This window comes from Budorcas taxicolor, chromosome 4, assembly GCF_023091745.1.
Source record: "Budorcas taxicolor isolate Tak-1 chromosome 4, Takin1.1, whole genome shotgun sequence".
Classification (NCBI taxonomy): domain Eukaryota; kingdom Metazoa; phylum Chordata; class Mammalia; order Artiodactyla; family Bovidae; genus Budorcas; species Budorcas taxicolor.
This window is the reverse complement of record NC_068913.1, coordinates 100,178,890-100,198,142: the sequence shown is the minus strand read 5'-3', so window position 1 is coordinate 100,198,142 and position 19,253 is coordinate 100,178,890. Positions and strand designations below refer to the sequence as shown.

At 42.2% G+C, this 19,253-nt stretch overlaps 1 protein-coding gene across 2 annotated transcripts in view; it reads right to left on the bottom strand.

The window, feature by feature from the left end:
* Window positions 1-1,269: 1,269 nt before the first annotated feature.
* BPGM (bisphosphoglycerate mutase) overlaps window positions 1,270-19,253 on the bottom strand; it is a 31,523-nt gene continuing 13,539 nt past the window's right edge. For both annotated transcript variants that reach the window (XM_052638488.1, XM_052638487.1), the window contains one exon: window positions 1,270-3,488. In XM_052638488.1, coding sequence (XP_052494448.1) covers window positions 3,310-3,488 — 179 coding nt within the window. In that variant the 3' untranslated portion in view covers window positions 1,270-3,309. The remainder of the gene's footprint in view (window positions 3,489-19,253) is intronic.

Genomic DNA, 19,253 nt, shown 5'->3' with positions numbered 1-19,253 from the left:
CAGTCCAATGTGGAAACCCTCAGGATACAGCATAATATAGCATCTGCCACAGTCAGATCTGCTGAGAGGCAAGCCATGATTTATAAGATGAGTAGTGCTATAGAAGTGAGCCCCAAACTTGCAAAATCCAACCACGCAGAAGACAAAAGCAGGAAAAGTGATCAGAGTCTGAAATGTTGAGGCAATTTCGTTTTTCTGAGGGAAGAGAAACATATGAAAGACTTTCCAGGTGAGAGGGAACCTGAACTTTGAAGAGACTTGCCACTTGTAAGAGCATAAAAAATAAATTAAAAACGATGCTGGGGATGATGAACTTTCTGTCCAGTAAAGCCGGTTCCCCTACTTCATTCTGTCATAAACAGAGAGGGCTTGGAAAATAAAAAATTATAACTACATGCTAGGAAGGGGGGAAACATATGTGATCTCTGACTTCTCTTTCCTGGAAGGATTTCTGCTTCTGGCCACCAAGTTGGCCAAATGCAGCCCAATAGGGATTGGCTTTAACCAAAAAAAGCATTTTGGCAACAAAGCTGCAGAGCCTCTGGGGAGGCTTCCCAGGCTAGAAGACAAATAACCACTGCCATTAGTGTGCACACAAAGGGCTGCATTTTAATAAAAGTGGTCATGACCCAAGATGAGAAATAGTCTGCAAATTTGGGGCAAAAGAATCTGGTTAAGCATGGAAATAGCCAGATTGTGTTAAGAAATTTTCCTTGCACATCTTTATCAAGGAAATATACATGATGTAACGTATCCTAACTGAGGATGCCTTGTTAATTCAGTGCTCAAATTTGAACTGGATGATTTTTAAGAACATTTTTCCTGAGGCAGAATTTTTTTTTTCTTCCAGAAAAACAAAGTCTCAATGTACTGGGATACAGGATTCATTTGAGATATTTAAAAATGAAAATTCATAGCATCTTGCTATGGCTATTATCTTACCACACTGGACCTGCATATAACAAGCATTACAGCCTGGGTAGAAGAAACTTGTCTAGGTGATTCCAAGGCAAGCCAAACCTGGCCTGCCAAGGACCAAATTTCTAGATGAGCTATCATTTTTTACATTTAAAAAATTCCCCCTTTTTATGGTCCCAGCTTGACATAGTACAGAGGATACCAAGGATTCAGGTTAGGCATACTTCAAGGTACCTACATTAAAAATCCTGAATACTTTGTAAACCATGCAAAGTAAACAAGTTCGCTAGGTGGTCTCAAGGTTGACGTGCTAAAGTTGTTAAAGATAATTGTACATCAAGTTTTCATAAATATCTCTTTATTTCAGCCAAGATCTCAAAAACAATAAAACCAAAATTGTACCAGAATGTGTCAGCAACAATTATCCCTCTCTGAGGAAGTCTGTGAGATTCCAAAGTGACTGAGTGTGAGCACAGCTTTGTGTACGGGAGCAATCATGCTGCTGGGGGTCCTCTGGAGGTGGATGTCTAGAGGTGGGATGAGGGAAGAATCCAAATCTGGGATCTTGAGCTGCTTTAAGACATGGTCACCACTTGGGCTGGAAAATTCAGATGCCAGTTCCAGAGATAAAGCTGTTCAAAAATGGTCTGAGTTGAAGTTTAGCCATAGGTTTGGAATTCTAGGAAGAGACGGTAGTTGTGTTTGCAACCCTGATCTCTGAATTATCATAAAGTGTGCTATTTGGTTGGGCAACAGGACTGTGAAAAGAAGGATGGCAGCAGAAAATATAGTAATTGGTCAGGAATGTCAAGTAGCCACATTTCACGTCCTTACGCATGGCAGATGCGGACAGCTGTGAGCAAACCATGTTCTTTTCAGCCATCTTCATCAGCTGATGCTCCAAGTCTTCTTTATTTTTTATCTTTTGGCTACACTGCACAGCACGTGGGGTCTTAGTTCCCTGACCAGGGATGAAACGTGTGTCCCCTACATTGGAAGTTCAGAGTCATAACCAGTGGACTGCCAGGAAAGTCCCTCTAAATCTTGATTTAAGGATCAGTGGAGACCAAGCAGTGGCAAGGGTTTTATAATTAGTTTCCTTCTAATGCCAATTTTATTATAAAATGGATACAAATAAAATAATCCACCAATGGAAAACCGTGAAAAACTGGTGATACCTGTAATAGCTATTACAGTTGTAAACTGTTAAGATGACTCTGTCGTGGAAACGTATGTCACTTGCTTTGATATGTCATTAGCTTAAAGAAATGATGACGTACCTGTCTGCGGCATCTAAAGACATCCTGTATCGTTAAGATTGATGAGCAGTCGATCAATCAATCGGTCTGTGGCCCACCCTGAGTACTGTAGACTATGCACCATAATGTTTTGCCCTCAGCAGATAAAGAACAAATGTACGTTGACGAGCGCCAGTATACCATTTCCCATATTCAAACAAAGGAAATTACACCCACTATATTCTAACTTCACCCTGACCCAAACTTCAATTTGTAGAGAATTAAGCATGTCTGTGTTGAAACAAGTACAGCTCTTTGTGTTACAGGAAGATGAAAGCAGAGACTAATTCAGAAGCCTGTACTTAATACTTATGAATCATATGGAAATACTTTGGGGGTACCATTTTCAGACATGGAACTTATTTTTAAATCAATTTTAAGGAGCCCAAGATTAATGTTTAAAAACAAAAGAGAACATGAACAACTATGGCTGTCTATATGCTGCTAATTCCAGCAGCTAGAGAGGAATTCCACCAGACGTCAAACAGAATGTCTCTGGACTAGAGAAGAGGCAAAGGGCCTTGCTGTTTGTAGCTGGCTGGTTTGTAAGAATCCATATGTGACTCTCCCATTTAATGGGCCTCTGGTCTTACCTATCAGAGTACCCCTTTTCCTTGAGGAAAAGACTAGTAATAAATACTTAAGTAGAGTATATTATCTAATATCTTTTATTATCATCCCAGAAATTTTCTATAAATACAATCGTCTTATTGAAGTGAAGGTTTGTCGATAGTGACTCAATATTGATTTACGAATGAGGATGACCTTGAACTTAACCTTCACTTGTTGCTTTCCCATCTCAGAAACTTAGGACATTGATTAAGCCCCACTGGTGACTAACTTAGTGATTAATTAAAAGGAGGCCAGCAGGGGTTAGCGCATAAGGCTATGCCATAAGCACTTGGGCATCCTAAAGCCTTTAACTGGGCCAACGTTAAGTTACCTAATTACCTCTACAAACTCTACCCCACAGCCTAGATCTGGAAAAATCAGGTGGGGAGGCAAAAAAAAAAAAAAAGAAAGCGAGATGAGCACCCGTAACACACCGCATGCCACTCCTGCAGCTATTCCTAGCCAGCACGTGGGAAAGACTTTATTTGTCAGCTCGTTTCACTTTTCCTTGATCGTCAACTTTCTTAATGGCTGCTTGGATAGCCTCTTGGTCGCCCAGGAACTGGTGAGGCCCAACAGTATGCAGGTTCTCGTCCAGTTCCAGGAGAATGGGGACCCCAGTAGGAAGAGTAATGTTGATAATTTCTTCATCCGAGATACCTGGAGATCAAGAAGGGGAGAAACAAGGCGTTAAAGACAACCCAGGAGGAAGCTCTGGTTACGTGTTTAAGTGCACATTTACTTAGTCCCACATTAACTGTGTGTTTGGAACCATGCCAGATACTGAAGGATTCCAGCTATGGTCACTGGAAGCCAAGGACATCCCAGAAGATTAAGAAAGAAAGAAAGAAAGAAAGATGAGACAGAAATTTACATTACATCAAATCTTAGGAAAATATGTTTTGGGGCAACCTGTTCCTGGTCGTTTCCTAACTAAATGATTGACAGTTCTCGTCCTCTTGCCCTTTAACATTCCAACTGCTGGGAGAGCAAGGTTGGGATCTGAGTTCCCAGACCAGGGATTAAACCCACAGCCTTGGCAATGAAAGCGTGGAGTCCTTAGCCACTGGACCACCAGGGAATTCCATCAGATCTTTTTTAAGTAACCTGAATCATAGGTTGTTCAACTTTGACCAGGAGAGCTGGAGTTGTAGGAAGGGTAGTAGCAGCCGTGGTGGTTATAGGTTTGCTTGGGTTTTTTTTATGAGTGCTTTAAACGATAAATAGCTAATGTACATTCCACATGCCAGGTGCTTTTCGAAGTACTTTATGTGTGTTAACTTGTTTAATCAGATATGCACTATTATTTTTCCATGTAACAATTTTGACACAGAGAGGTTCAACAAACAATTCAAGATCACACAGGCTGTAAACAGCAAAGCCTGCATTTAAACCTAGGTGAGGAGAGTGAAAAAGTTGGCTTAAAGCTCAACATTCAGAAAAATAAGATCATGACATCCGGTCCCATCACTTCATGGCAAACAGAGGGGAAAACAGTGGAAACAGTGGCTGACTTCATTTTTCTGAGCTCCAAAATCACTGCAGATGGTGACTGCAGCCATGAAATTAAAAGACACTTACTCCTTGGAAGGAAAGTTATAACCAACCCAGACAGCATATTGAAGAGCAGAGACATTACTTTGTCAAAAAAGGTCCATCTAGTCAAGGCTATGGTTTTTCCAGTGGTCATGTATGGATGTGAGAGTTGGACTGTGAAGAATGCTGAGCACCAAAAAAATTGATACTTTTGAACTGTGGTGCTGGATAAGACTCTTGAGAGTCCCTTGGACTGCAAGGAGATCCAACCAGTCCATCCTAAAGGAGATCAGTCCTGGGTGTTCATTGGAAGGACCGATGTTGAAGCTGAAACTCCAATCCTTTGGCCACCTGATGTGAAGAGCTGACTCATTTGAAAAGACCTGGATGCTAGGAGGGATTGGGGGCAGGAGGAGAAGGGGACGACAGAGGATGAGATGGTTGGATGGCATCACTGACTCGATGGACATGGGTTTGGGTGAACTCCGGGAGTTGGTGATGGACAGGGAGGCCTGGCGTCCTGCGGTTCATTGGGTCGCAAAGAGTTGGACATAACTGAGCGACTGAACTGAACTGAGCCTAGGTGTCTGTAAGTAGTACACAATGTTTTTCAAGTTTCTCTGATTCCAAATGGACAAAGAGAAGAGAGAAGACCTGAACAGATGGAGTTAAGCTAATTAAAAGGTAACGAAAGTGTTCAAATTATCTGCTTTAAAAATAGACATTTATTATATAGACTTCTAAACTCTAACCATATGCTTCTGTGCTATATTAACAGAAAGGATCTAGGTAGAGCAAGTTCTGAGGCAAGTTCAAGGGTCCTCCTTTACTTGGAAGGTGAGAATGGCAGAATAAGTTAGTGGCAGTTAGTTATCAATGCACTCTGGCGTTTTTATTAACCAATGGTCACAACTTGGAGGCCCTCTCTGGGCCTCCACTGCCCCTGTCTAACTAAAAAAAGAAACACACACTCTTCTCTACCACCATGACAAAGGCTGTGAGGTAGAAGGAACGGACTTAAAAAGAGAACATACATGAAGGACAGCACAAAAAGTATTTCTTCTTTCTCCACTAGGAGTTCTCTTCTAGGCTGAAGATGTAAAGAGTAGGCTGCTAACACACTACTTTGCCCTGCGGAGCCCCCACCCTCACACTGCAACCCTACCTAAGATTACCACTCCAAACCAAAGCTGGCAAGAACGAACAAATTCAGACCAGACAGCCAGCTGTGTAGCTGGGAGATGACTGCCTTGGATTTTAGGAGCCCTCGGGCTCCGTCAGGTCAGATCTGTCAGCTGGACGCACAGCAGCTGCCACACGCAACCCCTGGAGACAGTCAGAGCAGAATGCAACAGCACGTGGTTTAGAGCCAGGTGACCGCTAAGGATATAGAGAAACTGAAATCCTAATACATTGTAAATTAAGAGTATAAGATCCTGTGGAATCTTTGGAAAACAGTCTGGCAATTCTTCAAACAGGTAAACACAGAATTACCATGGGACCCAGCAATTTTACTCCTAGGTACACACCCAAGAGAAATGCAAACGTATGTCCACACAAAAACCCATACCCGAACCCTCAGAGCAGCACCATTCATAAGAGATAAAAGATGGAAACAGCCTAAAAGCCCACCAACTGAGGAACGGATGAATTAAATGGGGTAGATCCAAACAATGGATTATTATTTGGCAATAAAAAGGAATGAAGTGCTGCTGCTGCTGCTAAGCCGCTCCAGTCGTGTCCGACTCTGTGCGAACTCACAGATGGCAGCACACCAGGCTCCCCCATCCCTGGGATTCTCCAGGCAAGAACACTGGAGTGGGTTGCCATTTGCTTCTCCAGTGCATGAAACTGAAAAGTGAAAGTGAAGTCACTCAGTCATGTCCGACTCGTAGCAACCCCATGGACTGTAGCCCACCAGGCTCCTCCATCCATGGGATTTTCCAGGCAAGAGTACTGGAGTTGGGTGCCATTGCCTTCTCCGGAATGAAGTGCTGATACATGCTAAGCATTGATGACCCCTGGAAACAGTATGCTAAGTAAAAGAAGCCAGTCACAAAGGAGTATATACTGCATGATTCCATTTATACCAAATGGTGCCTTCCCAAGATGGTTCAGCAGGTAAAGAATCCGCCTTCCAATGCAGGAGACACAGAAGACATGGGTTTGATTCCTGGGCCAAGAAGATCCTCTGGAAGAGGCCATGGCAACCCACTCCAGTATCCTTGCCTGGAGAATCCCATAGGCAGAGAAGCCTGGTAGGCTACAATCCAAACGATCACAAAGAGTCAGACATGGCTGAGCAACGAAGCACACAGGAGGGCCAGAACTGGCAAATCTAACGGTGACATAAACAGATGTGTGGTTGCTTAGGGCCAGAGGGGATGGGAGGACTGCGCAGTGACAGCCAGGTATGGGGTGTTTGTCTTTTTTTGAGGGTAATGAAAATGTTCTGAAACTGACTGTGCTGATAGATGGACAGCTCTGCGAATAAACAACTCTGTGAAAAGCCACTGAATTATATACTTTAAATGGGTGAACTGTATGGCATGTGAATTATATCTCTAGAAAGATGTCTGAAAAACTACTGAACAGATCCACAGAAGTTTACGGTTCAAATCACAAGATAGTAAAACTGGACTTTTTAAAAAGTTTCCAAATTCCAGGACTTCAGCTCTGGTCATCTGACTCGTCGATGGCTATTTCCACCTCAGTACTAGGAGAGAGGAGAATGTTTATGTCCATGTTCTGCCCTTGTGAAGGGCTGGGTGATAACTGGACGCCAGAACCTAGTGGTCTCACGTTTTCAAGACTAGTACAGGGATGAATGGGCTTCGCCTGTGGCTCAGCAGTAAAGCATCCACCTGCAGTGCAGTAGACCAGGGCTCGATCCCTGGGTTGGGAAGATCCCCTGGAGAAGGAAATGGCAATCACTCTAGTATTCTTGCCTGGGAAATCCCATGGACAGAGGAGCCTGGCACACTACAGTCCATGGGGTCGCAAAAGAGTAGGACATAACTTGGTGACTAAACAACAGTAACAGGGATGAACTGACTTGTCTGATCCCCTTGAAACAGCTAACACACAGGGATTATCATGGGCCAGGGTTAGGGGTTATGATGTGACCTCAGAGAAAAGTGCTAGGTCTTTGGCAAGGGTCAAGGGGCACATGTGGAACTCATCTGACTATGGCCTCAGATCTAACCAGGTGTAACAAGTGTTATTTTCAAGAGCGTTACTCTCAAGCTCATGCTTACGGCTTAGATAACAACCCGGCTTTGCGTGGGACCAAATGAAAGAGCAAACTAAACAAAAGGCCACAAGAACGACAATATTTCACCTATAAAGAAAGGAGAGTTCAACAAAAACAGAAATATTTCCAATAAATAAAGCTGACATTCCACTTTAATGGCTACTCAAGCCATTCACAGAGCAGACTAATTACTTACAAATATTTAAAATACTTAGACCGCTTAATAATCAGTCAACAGACTTAGTGACTGACACTTTAAAAAAGCAAATTAGGAAAAACCACAATGAAGCCATTACTCATTGCTCAATTTTGGCATAAGCCACATTCTTTGTCCTAAGAGAGTTAAGCAAGCAGAACTCCTAAGGCTAAAAAATGCATCTGCGTTGGATTAAATCAAACTGAATCAATACTATATTATGCAATATCATATTACAAATGTATTAACCAGAACATCATATGAAAGTTATAATGAGTGACCAGATATCACATGCTCCATCTGATAATGGGTTTAGATTGTTTTAAAAGGCATCTAAGAATGTTCTGAAGGGAAATATCTAATCCCGCATCAACCCCTTCACCAACTCCCGACTGTTGTCTTTAATTCTTGAATCTTCCATGTAGGAGCATCTGAAAGTTAACTGCAATCCATTGTAGTGACTGGGATATTTCAACTAAGAAATAATGAAAGTTTGATGGTAAGTCAAAGGAGTAACTCAAAGCCAATATGGGAAGAAATCTAAACAACTTAATTCTCTGCACACAGGACTGACTTCAAAAAATCAAGACTGTATCTACAATGATTCCCCTGACCACTGAGCTGGAACAGGAACCATGGACAGTCATGAAGATCCCCACACAGATATACAGCACTACCCCTCTGCCTTCTATCAGCGGTGGATGAGCAAATACCCACTTCTCCCACCAGGATTGTAAGACAATGTTTTAGCCACTCTTGTGATGTTCATGCTTTTGAACGGGGCCTTATGCAAGAATTTAGTAATGTTTGTTCAACTGTAAGGAATTTTATCATGTGTGGGCTGCTAGAATCTGGAATTTTTTTAGCTTAATGATCTGATATTACAACTATATGAATTAAGTAAAGGCTGTTAGGAATAGAATGTTAACAAAAACTCTAAGACATATAGTGTGTACATGAAAGCACTCAGAGGACTATGTCGGAGGTACAGTTCAGTTGCTCAGTCGCTCAGTTGTGTCCGACTCTTTGCGACCCCATGAATCACAGCACGCCAGGCCTCCCTGTCCATCACCAACTCCCGGAGTTCACTCAGACTCACGTCCATCGAGTCAGTGATGCCATCCAGCCATCTCATCCTCTGTCGTCCCCTTCTCCTCCTGCCCCCAATCCCTCCAAGCATCAGAGTCTTTTCCAATGACTCAACTCTTCGCATGAGCTGGCCAAAGTACTGGAGTTTCAGCTTTAGCATCATTCCTTCCAAAGAATTCCCAGGGCTGATCTCCTTCAGAATGGACTGGTTGGATCTCCTTGCAGTCCAAGGGACTCTCAAGAGTCTTCTCCAACACCACAGTTCAAAAGCATCATCAATTCTTCGGTGCTCAGCTTTCTTCACAGTCCAACTCTCACATCCATACATGACCATTGGAAAAACCATAGCCTTGACTAGACGGACCTTTGTTGGCAAAGTAATGTCTCTGCTTTTGAATATGCTATCTAAGTTGGTCATAACTTTTCTTCCAAGGAGTAAGCGTCTTTTAATTTCAGGAGGTACAGTACTGGCCAAATTTCAGGAGATCGAAACGTAGACTCACGGTGTGCCTCGCAAGTACAGACTTTGCATGTCCAAGTCCAGGCGCTGCATCCTGGTACCAAGGATATACGGCACCAGACTTAACGGACCCTTGACACATGGCTGAAATGAATGGACCTGAACTCTCTAAGCTTTCAAATTAAATCTAGTCCCTTACTGCAGAAGCTCTGACTAAAGATTGTGATTCCTTTATTACCTTTTTAAGGAAAAAAAAGAGAGACGGTCAAAAAGGTTGAAGAAAAAGTCATTTGTATTTAGTGCACAAACAGCAAACAACCAAAATGAAATTTGTCTTCTATACATTTTCTTTGGTTTTCTCCAAAGTGTTTGCCCCAAATCTTTGAATATCAGGAAACAAGAGAAAAGATGTTTGGGGAGACAGATCTATACAGGACAACATGCCCGTGTGTGCTCAGTTGCTTCAGTCGTGTCCGACTCTTCGTGACCCCATGGACTGTAGCCTGCCAGGCTCCTCTGTCCATGAGATTTTCCAGGCAAGAGTACTGAAGTGAGTTGCCATGTCCCCCTCTAGGAGATCTTCCTGACCCAGAGAGCGAACCCATGTCTCTTGTGTCTCCTGCATTGGCAAGTGGGTTCTTTACCATTAGTGCTTCCTGGGAAGCCCTGGGAAACCCCAATTCCATGATGCATATTTTTGGGAATTAGAGAAAGAGGGCAAAACTCTGATCAAATTATACAAATGTGAGGTGCCACCCGTGACCCCCTTCCTTTTCCCAGTCACATCAGTCACAATTAAAACCCCACTGATGGTGACTTGTGATGAGAGTTCTGTATTCTTCTATTGCCAAAATAAGAGCTGACACAAGATTCTGAATTTCATATATGGTCCACCTACTTTTATTTCTTTTAGGTTTGAATGCTATCCATGTACAACTTAAAAGACTGGCCAGGGGACAATTAGAAATTGGTTATTTGAGTAGTGTAACATGAAGATAACATAACAGCCTCTGATTTAGAATAAGGCAGAGAGTAGAATCCATCCTACATCTAATTTTATAGTTAAATGGTTTAGGTTTCTATAAATCAATTATAATACGAGAAAGCTTAACCATACCACGAGATAAGCATTTGCTTCACAGAAGAGAGGCCTGACTTTGCTACTTCTGAAAATATCCCACAAAATGCCAAAGGTGACTGGTCAGTCAGTCCCCGTCCCCACAGCAAGTCCCAGCTGACCTTCCTTCCTTCAGTCTCTAATTTCACTTCATCACTTCTTTGCCTTGTTACGTGTGCAGCTGCACACAGTTCTTCAGTGGGGCGAGCCTATCTTGCATGCCACTTTTACTCCGAACTTGAAACTGCCTAGTCCTTTCTTGAACCCAGACTAAACAATCCACTTCCGCTGGCAACATGCAGACTATATCCAATGCTTCAGTTCAGTACCTCGCTTCTCCTCCAATGTGGGCCGGCAGGAAACAAACAGGAAGTGGCTCTGCCAACCACAGAGAAAGAAACACACACCCGTCTGGAATGCGAAGGAACAGGGAGCTATTAGATACTAAGCCTGGGCTAGGAGTCATCGTGGTAGCAGCTGGTGAGAGGTGGGCCCTGCTGTAATCTTGACTTCTTAGTACAGCATGGGTAGTTGTTTATGCTGTTAAAAATCAATAAAGCAGTCCTTCACGTAGAGGTTTTCTTACTATATAGTATTTCACATATTTAAGTCTTCTTTCTTCTGAAGGAATTAAGAACTACTATAAAGTTAAAAGTAAAGCCGTCCATGTCACTATACCAAACTGAAAGCCTTTGCAGAAAGAAGGAAACTATCAACAAACCAAAGGGCAGCATTCTGAATGGGGAAAGATTTCTGCAAAGTGATACATCCGATAAGGGGTTCACAGCCAAAGTAGACAAGGAATTCAAACAATTCAACATCACACACACACACACACACACACACACAAGCAACCCGATTAAAAAATGGGCAGAGGACCTGAATAGATGTTTCCGAAAGGAGAAATGCAGATGGCCAACAGACACATAAATAGACGCTCAGCTGTATTAAACATCAGGGAAATGCAAATTAGAACCACAGTGAGATACCACCTCATACCTGAGTGGCTATCTTCAGAAAGACAACAAATAACCACTGCTGGCAAAGATGTGGAGAAAAGGGGACCCTGTGCACTGCTGGCAGGATTGTAAATTGGTGCAGCCATTATGGAAAGCAATACACAGGTTTTTCAAAACATTAAAAATAGAGCCACTATATGATCTAGCAATTTCACTTCTGGGTATTTATCCAAAGAAAACAAAAACACTAATTCAAAAAAAAAAAACAGGCAAACCAATGTTCACTGGAACATTATTTATAATAGTCAAGAAATGGAAGCCACCTAACTATTCATTGATAACACAATGGATAAACAAGACGTGGTGCATATACACAATGAAACATTACTCAGTAATAAAAAAGATAGCTTGCCATTTGTGACAATATGGATGGATCTAGAGGGTATTACGCTAAGTGAAATCAGGCAGAGAAAGACAAATACCATGTGATTTCACATGAGAAATCTAAAAATCCAACCAGACAAAACAAAATGAAAACAATTAATGACTGTTCCAATGAAAATTTAAAAACATGACTTACAGGCTTCCCTGGTGGCTCAGTGGTAAAGAGTCCACCTGCCAATACAGGAGACATGGGTTCAATCCCTGGTCCGGGAAGATCCCACATGTAGTGGAAAAACTAACCCCACGCATCAACAACAACTGAGCCCACGCGCTGCAACTACTGGAGGCCATGCACCCTCAAGCCTGTGTTCTGCAACAAGAGAAGCCAGCAATGAGAAACCCACACGTTGCAACCAGGGAGCAGCCCCCTCTCACCACAGCTTAAGAAGAGCCCACATAGCAGCAAAGACCCAGCACAGCCAGAAATGAATTTTAAAAATGAAAAAACATGACTTGGCTACACTAAATAGCAGAGTAAGACACAGAAACAAAGCAAGTAAGTTCCAGTAAGTTCAAACACTTGTTCTAATTCCTACCAGAAACATGTATGCAGAATGCCTAGAACTGTGTTTAGCGCACAGCATGCACTCAAAAAAGGGCCGTCCTGTATAGCTGTACCAGGGAGTGTCATTCACAACCCACAATGTAAAACCATAGTAATATAAGACTCAATTAGTTGCATGAAATTACCTTTTTATACTTTACTTGCCAAAGATACTCGAGTCAGCTTCTCATAACAGTATTCCAAACAGAATAGATCAAGGGAAGGGCTACTTTTCAGGAAAAAAACCAAAACAGCTCAGGTGGTAAGTATCCTGTGGACAGAGGAGCCTGGTGGGCTGCCATCTACGGGGGTTGCGCAGAGTCGGACACGACTGAAGCGACTTAGCAGGAGCAGCAGCAGCAGCATGTGGTAAGGGGAGACTTAGTGAACTGGGTTTGGGCTTCGTTCACAACCCCACCTACTTACCATGGTCATGGCTAAGCCGTGAGATCTGTCTGGGTTTTACTTTAATTCAACAGCACCTGCCTTCTTTCCCACAGGCAGATTTGACTGACTGTAGGAAAGAATCAGGAGAAGGAAACGGCAACCCACTCTAGTGTTCTTGCCTACAGAATCCTGTGGACAGAGGAGCCTAGTGGGCTGCTGTCCATGGGGTCGCATAGAGTCGGACATGACGGAGTCGGACACGACTGAGCGACTTCCCTTTCACTTTTCAGTTTCAAGCATTGGAGAAGGAGATGGCAACCTACTCCAGCGTTCTTGCCTGGAGAATCCCAGGGACCAAGGAGCCTGGTGGGCTGCCGTCTACGGGGCTGCACAGAGTCGGACACGACTGAAGTGGCTTAGCAGCAGCAGCAGCAGCAGGGTAAAATCATAGCACCAAATATTTGAGAAACAAAATAACATCTTAGGAACTTTCTCCATTATCGGGGTATACACAATCTAGAGTAGATAAGTAACACGTGTATACTCTTAGCCAAACGATCTTAAGGCCCTTGGAGACTTCAGGGCAGACCAGTTTCCCAATTTGTTCCATGACTGGCTTATCATTCTTTCCAATCCAAAGTTACAATAAGGTATTTCTATAAGACAGTATGCTGTCATTGATTCTATCAGTTACCGTACTCTGCCCAACAGAAGGTAAGATGCTTTAAGTGTGTCACACAATTTAAGAACAGTATGGGGGGAAATTGCCCACTTCCTTGAAAGATCGTGTTTGAAGGGTAGAATTTTACATAAACATATCTAGAAAACAGGACTAGGATTCAGAGCAGTCTACAACAACATTCATGTTTACCTTTGTGACCAATGCAAAGAATTTAGCAACTTTTGTACTTATAGGGAATATGGAATCTGGTCACACCCATTTCAAAGATTCATTCTTAATACAGATGAATAACCTTTATAATAAGATGACCATAAAATTTATCATCCAAGCTGGAGCACTTCAGAAAGTGAAAGGAGATGCTGTGAATAACTGTACCAGGGTAACAGACATTAATCAAAAACAGGGGAATGTACAGTAATATAAATTTACAGTAAAAATAAATTAGCAATTAAGATGGTAAATTTTATGGCTTTTCAAAAAAATATCTTCACTGTTGCGTGAGGGCTTTCTCTGGTTGCAGCAAGTGGGACCAACTCTCTAGTCTGGGGCACACGCTTCTCACTGTGGCAGCTTCTCTTGTCGCAGAGCACAGCCTCCCGGCACATGGGCTCAGCAGTTGTGATGCATGGGCTTAGTTGGCTCCACCACACGCGGAATCTTCCTGGGCCAGGGATTGAACCCATGTCCCCTCCACTGGCAGGCAGATTCTTAACCACTGGACCACCAGGGAAGTCCTTTACACTTCTTTAACACAATAAGCACGTATACACACAAATAAATTGGCCAGTCATCTTTTTCTATTAGGAAAATCTTGTATTTTCCCCCTTAAAGTAAGGGTGTGTGTGCCTCTTGCTCAGTCATGTCCGACTCTCTGCAATCCCATGGACTGTAGACCACCAGACTCCTCTGCCTATGGAGTTTTCCAGGCAAGAATACTGGAGTGGGTTGCCACTTTCTACTCTAGGGCATCTTCCTGACTCACAGATTGAACCCTCGTCTCCTATATCTCCTGCATTGGCAGGCAAATTCTTTACCATTGTGCCCCTTGGGAAGCCCTTAAAGTAAGCGAGATTCACTTAGTTTTTGGAATCTTGGAAATCTTGGAATTCAGTATCTGAATTCAATTTGTTGTTGCTCAGGGGCTCAGTTGTGTCCACCTCTGTGACCCCAAAGGCTGCAGCACGCCAGGCCTCCCTGTCCTGCACCACCTCCTGGAGCTTGCTCAAACTCATGTCCACTGAGTCAGTGATGCCATCAAACCACCTCGTCCTCTGTCATCCCCTTCTCCTGCCTTCTCTCTTTCCCAGAATCAAGATATTTCCCAAATTCAATAGAACTTTTTTTTTTTTAGATTGAGAATTATCAAGTACCACGTGAAAATTAGGTCTCCTAACCTTCCAAGAAGATCCACCAGCAAAGCAGACCTGGTTAGATCTCTGGGTTGGGAAGAACCCTTGGAGAAAAGAACGTCTACCCACTCCAGTATTCTTGCCTGGAGAATTCCATGGACAGAGGAGCCTGGCAAACTATAGTCCATGGGGCCACAAAGAGTTGGACATGACTGAAGCGACTAACACATGTCGCCTTCACCCATGAACTCTCAAAGGTTAATGACATATAAGATAACTAATGTTGGTACTCCTATTCCAGTGAGCATATACATCTACAATAAATTTTTTAAAGGGCTGTGATCTCACTAAATTATCAGAAATGACATGGAAGAAATAAACACTTTCTTCTGATCTTTAAAAAGTGACTTATGCTTAATTTTTGGAGCTGTGGCATAGAATACTTGGATCTTATTTTTCAACATACACTGTAAGAGAAATTTTAGTAGAGGGAATTAGCATTTAGAGGATTCCTAAAACAAGACATAACAAATAATTTATGATGTGATCCTAAAATCTAGTCCAGTCTATTTCCAGCACATTAAGTCATTTTCTTCCATGTTAGGCATGGAAGTTACTACAGGGAATCTTAGCAACAGCTAAGAACCTTGATGAATCTTAACAACAGTACCACCAGGGGGTACTACAGACCAAAAGGGAACTAAGTTGTTCTCCTCCCACGGATGGGGGAGCCAAGATCACAAACCACTCTTAAGACTTCCCCTGATTCATGTCAATGTATGGCAAAAACCACCACAACAATGTAACGTAATTAGACTCCAATTAAAATAAATAATTAAAAAAAAAAGACTTCCTATGGACAAACTGCAATCTTCACTCATTCGCTTCCCCAGCTATTGGCTTGTACCTAATGGTATATTCTGGTTTTTCTGCCAATTTTTACCCCCTTGAATGTCTGGCATACTTCCTGGTTACCAACCCTACCATTTCTACCTTCCCTATCTTCCTCCCATATACCTCCCTTCTCTTCTCCTGCAGACACCTGCCAGCCTTATACCTTTCTCTACACGTACCTTCTATTCTGTGTATAACTGACCTCTTCGAGCATGAATGCTGCTGTTTTAAATCAGTTATTCCCCCAATGAAAACATTTTCTATACAGCCTGTTTACAGTGATAAGACAGGAGTTATAATTTAAGGGACTACTTCATTAATCTCTGAAAGGTAAGTTAGTTCCATACAATCCAAATTAAAGGAAGAAAGACCTTCACAAGAAAAGTTAAATGAAGCCTAAGAACAAATGCCCACTAATTTCTCACTCAATAGTGTCTCTTTGTGACCCCATGGACTGTCACCCAGCAGGCTCCTCTATCCATTGGGATTCTCCAGGTAAGAATACTGGAATGGGTGGCCATTCCCTTCTCCAGGGGATCTTCCCAACCCAGGGATCGAACCCAGGTCTCTTGCATTGCAGGCGGATTCTTTACCATCTGAGACACCAGGGAAGCCTCAGCAATGCCTATAAATCCATTTCTGCCCCAGTGGTCAAAGCTGTGTTTTAATTTTTTAATTTATTCTATACTCCACATCCATGCATATCTCCTTTGTTACCTGTCACTTCCATGTATTTGCCCCAAACTACTGCTTTCCAGGGCTATTTCAAATCCTCTCATTTTTAAATCTCATTGATTAAATTATTTTGTAGCTTTAGTAATTCACACACCGTACCACATACAACTGACCCATTTAACGTATACAATGGCTTTTAGCATATTCAGAGTTGTGCAAACATCACCACAGGTTTAGAATATTTTCACCACTCCAAAAAGAAACCCTGCATGTATCAGCAGTCACTCTTCACTCCACCCTCTTCCCCTCCAACTCAGTCCCAGGAGACAAACAACCTATTTTATGTCTATACAGCTTTGCTTATCCTGGAGATTTTATACCAGTACAGTCCTACAATATGTGATCCTTGTGATTAAGTTCTTTCATGTAATAATGATATCGAAGCTCATCCACATTATAGCATGTTCACTAATTATTTTTAATGCTGAATAATATTTAATTGTATGGACATACTACATATTTCATCTGTCCAATCACCCACTGATGGGCATTTGAGTTGCTTCTACATTTTGTCTTTTATGAATAATGCTGCTTTGAAAGCTTGTGTACAAGTTTTTGTTTGGACATACGTTTTCATTTCTCTTAGGTATTGTTATGAACTTAACTGTATTTCCCCCAAAAAACATATGTTGAAGGTAAACTCCAGCACCTCGGAATGTGATCTCACTTAGAAATGAGTTTTTATAGAGGTAATCATGTCAAAATGAGGTCACTGGATTAGGCTCCAGTGCAGTATTTTGGGTGTCCTTATAAACAGGAAAATTTGGACAAGATGCAGAGACACACAGGGAGAACCCCTAGTGAAGACGGAGGGCTGCACTGATGCTTCCACGAGCCAGGAATGTGACGGATGTCTGGCAAACACCAGAAACCACAAGAGGCAAGCTGAGATTCGCTCCTGCAGCCACTAGGGGGAGCAGGGCCCTGCCGATACTCTCGTTTAGGACTTCAGCTCCCAGGACTGAGAGACAGTTATGTTTTTCTAAGCCACCCAGTTAGGGGTCCTTTGTTACAGTCACCCTAGGACTGTATCTAGGGGTAGAACTGTTGGATCATTGTTTCACCATAAAGGAACTGCCAGATTGTTTTCTCAAAAAGCTGTATCATTTGGTTGTTTTAAAAAAATTATTAGTGATTTCAAAACCTCCCTCAAATACAGACAGTCAGCTCTTCTATGTATTACCTTGCCCTTGACGAGTAAGTCTCTCTCCAACCCCACCAAGATGGCAGTCCTCCTAACCACAATTTATTAAGCCTTCCTATATTTTTCAAAAAAGAATAATAACAAATGGTTAAATTACCAATGCACTAATAGAAGGGGCTATTAGAGTAAGCTACGGTCGGGGCTGTAGAATAACCTAAGCACTCTAAACGTGAAGATAGGCAAAGAGTAAATAGTACCAGACAGCAGGAAATTGTCTTTAAGAGGAGGATTTCTGAGATGGGGAAGAGAAGAGGATCCATAAGGAGATGATGGCAGTTTCTCAAAGGAAGGGAATCTGGCCACAGCAAGATCTAAATTCCATCTATGGAAAAAAGGAATCAGTCTGGGGAGAAGAGAATACATCTTCTGGCAGAAACTTTGAAATTCCGAATTTCGGTTTGTTATTCTCCTGAAAGGCGCCTCAACTCTTCTTCAAACAATAAAGTACTATAATAAACCCAGTAATGATGAAGTTATATATACAGATTTAATCAAATATCTGACTATTCTGAACAAGGAAGAGTAAAACTCTTTATACAGTTGAGTAAATAAGATACACACACATACCCACACATAAACAGATCAAGCACCATGCCTGGCCAATAAAGGTTTTAACAGCTAATAAAGTCTACAGATTTCAGATCTCTGCACAAGGAATGGATGTCAGGTATACAAGTAATGACTTGGCTCTGGGCCATGTTATAAAAATTAGAGGGGGGAAAAAAACACATGCTAAAAGGTTTACATTAAAATCTCATAAAGATCATTTTGTTAACAATAACCTATCTTCATTTATTTCATGTGCAATGTCAACCTTTTCATTTTCACAGCCTCGTATAGAAAAGCAAAGCAGAATGAAAAGGGAATGTTGGAGAAATGCATTCTAACGCCAGTGAGCTAACTGCTGACAGTGACAAGAGACAGGAGAACACCAGACAGAGCCCATCACACAAAAGGCACAACCATCCAGGGTTATTTGGGAAGTGAGCGCATCAAGGCTGTATGTTGTCACCCTGCTTATTTACCTTATATGCAGAGCACATCGTGCAAAAAATGCTGGGCTGCATGAAGCACAAGCTGGAATCAAGAATGCAGGGAGAAATATTAATAACCTCAGATATGCAGAGGACACCACCCTTATGGCAGAAAGCGAAGAGGAACTAAAGAGCCTCTTGACGATGGTGAAAGAAGAGAGTGAAAAAGCTGGCTTAAAGCTCAACATCCAAACAACTAAGATCATGGCATCTGGTCCCATCACTTCATGGCAAATACATGGGGAAACAATGGAAACAGTGACAGACTTTATTTTCTTGGGCTCCAAAATCACTGCAGATGGTGACTACAGTCATGAAATTAAAAGACGCTTGCTCCTTGGAAGAAAAGCTATGACAAACCTAGACAGTGTATTAAAAAGCAGAGACATTGCCGACAAAGGTTCATACAGTCAAAGCTATGGTTTGTTCAGCAGTCATGTATGGATGTGAGAGTTGGACCATACAGAAGGCTGAGCACCAAAGAATTGATGCTTTTGAACTGTGGTGTTGGAAAAGACTCTTGAGAGTCCCTTGGACAGCAA